Below are 5,098 nucleotides of genomic sequence, written 5' to 3'. Positions count from 1 at the left end.
AACTGTCGACGTTCAGCAAACTTGTGACCTGGAGTGTAGAAAAGTCATATCAAACCTTATGCAAATATTTACCAAAGGAAATAACAAATAATCAGAATAGTATAGCTCCTAAGTATAATTGTTGAGAGTTATTACGACCAGAAAACACGAGACCTAGATATTAATGAATAATGACAATAATGATGCTGTTGTTACCTCTTCTGCCTCCAAAGATACTCCTATCAAGTCTGTTATATAAGAGAGAGGAACTTCCATATCGTACACTGATAAATCGGGATAAATTTGTGATTTTCCATCATCATATATAACTTCGACAGGTTCAATCTCGAATTTTGTCTCGCAATATCCTGAAAATGCCGTAACCTGGAATACAGAGTGATTAGTTAAAAGCTAAACACTTGGGCACAAGAGTTCTGCGTTCCTTACTGCCTACCATTGTATTCAAAACAATCTTGGCCTTCGTCAAATCAGTTGCCGTACACTCGATGAAGACATTCTTTGTCTGAAGAGTGATCGCTGAATGAGCACCGTTGATGATAGGGGGCAAAGATAGCACAGTCCTGTAAAAGTGAATCTTCAGTACATATGCATATGGGACAAAGAAGGAAAGTATTCATCGTAATACAATTAACCACAATCTGCTGCAAATCAACCTGATATTAAAATAGTGGCACTTGGAAGAACCAAAAATACCTTTTACTATCATACAAAACAGGGAAGACAGGGGAGTTCTCGATTATGTGTAGATACTTTTTCAACTTGAGATCTGACTGCAAAGTGTGTATAGAAATAATACACGTTAGACGAGGGGATAATTCATCGAGATATCAAGGATATCCCCTATGAAACAATTAAGAGAATACATGTTGAAGCAAATGTTATTCATAAGATTGCAAAAGCAATATATAAGATTACTCTGCAAAAGTCCTTTTTATGACCCATAGGCCGTAGTCTAACAAGCTTCCAAGGAACATTTCCATCGAGGCTTTTCCATTTGTTTAAGCTAAAAAACCCTTCTCCACCCATTCATGACCCACTCACCTTGTAAAATTCCATCAATTCGTCAGCCCTGAAGCTCTTTGTCTGCCCAAACAACAAAATGGTATTAAGTATGTACATTAAATAAACAAGAATTTAATACTAGACGAATAAGCAACAAAAGGTAGCAGAAAACTAAGAACCAAACATCATGATATAAAAACATAAAAACACATCCTATATTGATTGTTTCTAGCGCTTGGTTATGCGAGATGAAAGAAGAGAACCATAGATGTTCAGTGGGACAGTCAAACCAGACTCATGAAACTGGTTTGAATGACGAATGCTAGTTGAAAAAGGAAATCGACTTACTTGCTTCAAAGGCACAAAATTTATTTCTGCCGGCGGCAAAGCCTGAGACAAAGAAACAGAACACATATCACTGACAACACACATGCCCATCTAAAAGAAGTGTCGGGGTAATTCAAAAGACACAAATGACAAATAATGATAAACATTCTACCTAATGCAGTGAGACCAAAAACAAAATAGCATACAACAAAATAAATATGAATAGCGAGAACAGAAGTACGAAATGAGGATCCAAACAAAAGAGGAAAATAGATTAACCTCATACGTGAACGGGCCCTGTAATGTATCCAGGTCATGAGTTCCTATAGCAACCAATGTTCTTCGGCTGAAATAAGTGGGTGACGTAATATCAATCATTTGCAAAACAACAAAGAAACCTTTCAAATGGCCACAGATAAAAAAACAAATGCCTTGGGGGGGGGTCCACCAACAGAAGACAAGAGAAAATATAGGAACTTAATGCTACAACAAGCAATCACGATTATAGCTATAATGACGGAGTGGCGCAAGAGAGAAAAGTGGATCTTATGCAAATAGTCATGTCATTCTACCGGCAAATATTCTGATGTAGCTTGTCCTGAAGATCAATAAAGCTGTTGTAACGAGCCTCGTCAAAGGTTAAGCCTCTCAAAACAGCACAGACAACAAAAGACCGTATTTGAGATGTCTGTGAAAGGAAAGTAGAGGTTAGCTGACACAGCAACCAAAAGTAAAACCAAATGAAGAGAAAGAAAATTGCGGTTTATATGCTCAAGATAAACACCTCTGGCTGGACACGCATTTTAAGCATCAGGTCCTTGCCAACATTAGCAAACTTGTAAGCAGGTATATCTTGTTTCCCATTGAAAATGCGAAGGGCTTGGGCAAGCCCTTCGAGACAGAGCAAATCGTATCTGCAAAAAAACACAAACAAATACTAAATCAGATCATTAATCCATTTCCATCCTTACAACTACCACCCATCTGTTACTGACATTAATAAGACAAATCAACCCGCCACAGAATGTAGTAACCCCAAAGAAAATTTCATGGAGACCCGAAAACCACAAAGAAGCTATCAAGAACAGTTCACTTATATCCCAAGTCGTTTTGAAAGTCACCGGTTAGCAGGCACTTCAATCTTGTAGATGGTTTCTTCATCATCATCAGCTTCTTCTTCAAGGTGCTTCTCCTTCCTGATTATTGCCTTCTCAGTCGTCTGGCCATTATACATGCGAACAACTAATCAGAATGAAACAAAAACCAATGAGACATTGATGAGGATACAACAAAATAAGCCAAATTCCACTCACCACATCATCAAGCTCAATCCCAAAGCGGAAACATAGATCCTCAAACTCTTCTTGCGCTGCAATTGAACCAGAATTAGACAAACAACAACACACTGTGATTCAAAGACGATAAGAAAACAACTAGTTTGAACGAGGAAGAGATTACTGTAGGATTGTCCAAGGGCAGCAAACAAGCGGTCTCTGCCAACGCTGACAGTAGGCATTGTTGGATTTGTCTACAGGTGCAGTGATTGGAAGAAAATGAACAATCCCTATAACAAAATCATGTGGAGAGAAACCACTTTGAGCAGTATCCCTACCAGAAAGACAAACACAGCCCACAGAACACAAAAGAAAAGCAGGGTTGGAAGTGCCAAGGGTGGAGAGCTTTGGACAGAAATAAAGGGTTTGACAAGCATTAAAAAAACATCTAAACTCATCAGAATCCCACCTCTACATCGATTCCATTTTTACCAAAAACAGACACAAAAGTGCATATTTTCAAAAAAAAATTCAAAGCATAAACACAAACAATAGGATCACATCAATAAGCATAACTTAACACAGAGATTCCACCCTTTCATGAGAAGCTTTATGTCCAGAATACAATCCAGACGGTGGCTAGTCGGTTTTTGGTTTTAAATCAGGCCCATGGTACATGGGTTTATGAAGGTTTCCACAAATTTGGCTATGTTTGGGCGTTACTGAAAAATTAAATTATATTGCGGAGAAGCCTAGACATCAGATTCTAGCAGAGAATAACAGCGTGCTAGAGAAGAAGCGAAGACGGAAAGGGAGTTTTCAGACGGGATCCAGATGGAAATTCAATTTCCAAGCTAGATCTGGATATTCTCTAAGAGCATAATGGCGTAAACAAAACTATAAACTAACCACGCTGAGAAACAGGGGCCAGGTTCTGAGATATTTTAGTGGCACCGGAGAGGACAACACAGGGAACTCAAAGAAAAGGAAGCCGAGAGAAGTCGACGAAACTAACCTTGAAGAGAAGCAAAGAGAGAGAGACGCAGATCGAAGTTTTAGAGACGGAACAGAAGCACGAACGGAAATCGACGGAAACACAAATGCTTACCTCGGAAAACGACGGAGAATGAGAATTCCGGCGGAAACGGGAGGGGTAACGGCGATTTGGTGACGTCGGAGAGAGAAGCCGAAGTATCAAGGCTGGGCAGAAATGAAATGATGGGGGGGGTGAGTGTGAAGGGGGGCAATTGCAAAAATACCTTAAATGATACATTGGACTTCAAGCTATACCCTCACATAAAAGAAAAAAAAATGACACTATCATAAATACCTTTATAAATATACATTTCCTATAGTACCCTCTACTTTTTCATTTAATATAATTATATAAATAAGTTTTTTCTATTTCTCTCTCTTCTCTCTGGTTCTCTCTTTCCTCTCTTTGGTTCTCTCCTTCTTTTATTTCTCTCTCCTCTGTTACGTTTTCTTTCTCCAGTTAAGCTATCTCTCTCTTCAAATTTTTATTCTTTCACATGATTTTTTGGTTAATTAATTAGAAAAAATAAAAGAAATCTCTAAAATTTTCATCTAATAAGCAATAATCTCGATAATGGATACATTTTCATTCTAAAATTTATTTTTTTATTTTGGACATTTAGGGTTTATTTTGCTTTTATATTTATATTTGATTTATATGATATAAATGAAAAAAAAACGAAACATATATCAATATAATATCGTATTATATAGATATAAACGAGTTAAAATCAACATTACCATGATCCACACCAATTAAATTGATCATAAAGTTCCATGAATGAATCGTGGTCAAATAATCTACCACAAAGTCAGTTAAACTAGTAAAACCCTTCGAAACGGTCATACTCGTAAGAATCGTCAAACTAGTCACACTCGTTTGGGGTTTCGGGTTTAGCCACACTTGTTTGGAGTTTTGGCTTTTGGGTGCGACGAGTTTGACGGTGCGACGAGTCAAATTGATCAAATGATGTTCTAAATTAAATTTCTAAAGTTCAACGTGGTATATAAAGGCTATTATGACGTATTTAACGTATTTTTGTTATTCGTAAATCATGAGAGAAAATAATATATTCTACCCTAAGCTAATGTGTTACAAAAAGTGTACTAGAACTTTGGGGTTTCATTTGACAGAACATGGATAGTAAAAAAAATAAGGTGCTAAATTTAGAAAGTTGCGATTATTTTTTATTTATGAAAGTTGTTATACGGGTTGTTTATTAACATGTTCATAGTGTGAAAATTAATAAATTTTCGAAATTCGTGAGGGTGCGACGAGTTTGACGAGGTTGACGGTGTGATGAGTTTGACGGTGCGACGAGTCAAACTGGTCAAATGATATTCTAAATTAATTTTCTAAGGTTCAACGTGGTATATAAGAGCTATTATGACGTATTTAACGTGTTTTTGTTATTCGTAAATCATGAGAGAAAATAATATATTCTACCCTAAGCCAATGT

At 37.0% G+C, this 5,098-nt stretch overlaps 1 protein-coding gene across 6 annotated transcripts in view; it reads right to left on the bottom strand.

The window, feature by feature from the left end:
- LOC104806554 (phenylalanine--tRNA ligase beta subunit, cytoplasmic-like) overlaps nt 1-3,820 on the bottom strand; it is a 5,858-nt gene extending 2,038 nt beyond the window's left edge. The window contains exons 1-14 of one of the 6 annotated variants that reach the window (XM_010531512.2): nt 3,712-3,820; nt 3,513-3,618; nt 2,788-2,893; nt 2,643-2,698; nt 2,451-2,548; nt 2,114-2,243; nt 1,902-2,017; nt 1,609-1,675; nt 1,351-1,392; nt 1,042-1,083; nt 694-770; nt 434-560; nt 196-363; nt 18-28 (exon numbers count right to left, since the gene is read on the bottom strand). In XM_010531512.2, the coding sequence (XP_010529814.1) occupies nt 18-28; nt 196-363; nt 434-560; nt 694-770; nt 1,042-1,083; nt 1,351-1,392; nt 1,609-1,675; nt 1,902-2,017; nt 2,114-2,243; nt 2,451-2,548; nt 2,643-2,698; nt 2,788-2,845 (992 nt within the window). In that variant the 5' untranslated portion in view covers nt 2,846-2,893; nt 3,513-3,618; nt 3,712-3,820. Of the gene's footprint in view, nt 1-10; nt 29-195; nt 364-433; nt 561-693; nt 771-1,041; nt 1,084-1,350; nt 1,393-1,608; nt 1,676-1,901; nt 2,018-2,113; nt 2,244-2,450; nt 2,572-2,642; nt 2,699-2,787; nt 2,894-3,512; nt 3,683-3,711 lie in introns of those variants that run through there. The other 5 variants (XM_010531513.2, XM_010531515.2, XM_010531511.2 and 2 more) reach the window with 5 other exon arrangements.
- Between the last annotated feature and the right edge of the window lie 1,278 nt (nt 3,821-5,098).

The sequence above is a fragment of the Tarenaya hassleriana genome, unplaced genomic scaffold (genome assembly GCF_000463585.1).
Source record: "Tarenaya hassleriana unplaced genomic scaffold, ASM46358v1 Cleome12, whole genome shotgun sequence".
In the NCBI taxonomy this organism is placed as follows: domain Eukaryota; kingdom Viridiplantae; phylum Streptophyta; class Magnoliopsida; order Brassicales; family Cleomaceae; genus Tarenaya; species Tarenaya hassleriana.
Note: the sequence above shows the minus strand (reverse complement) of the source record. Positions and strands in the feature narration are given on the sequence as shown.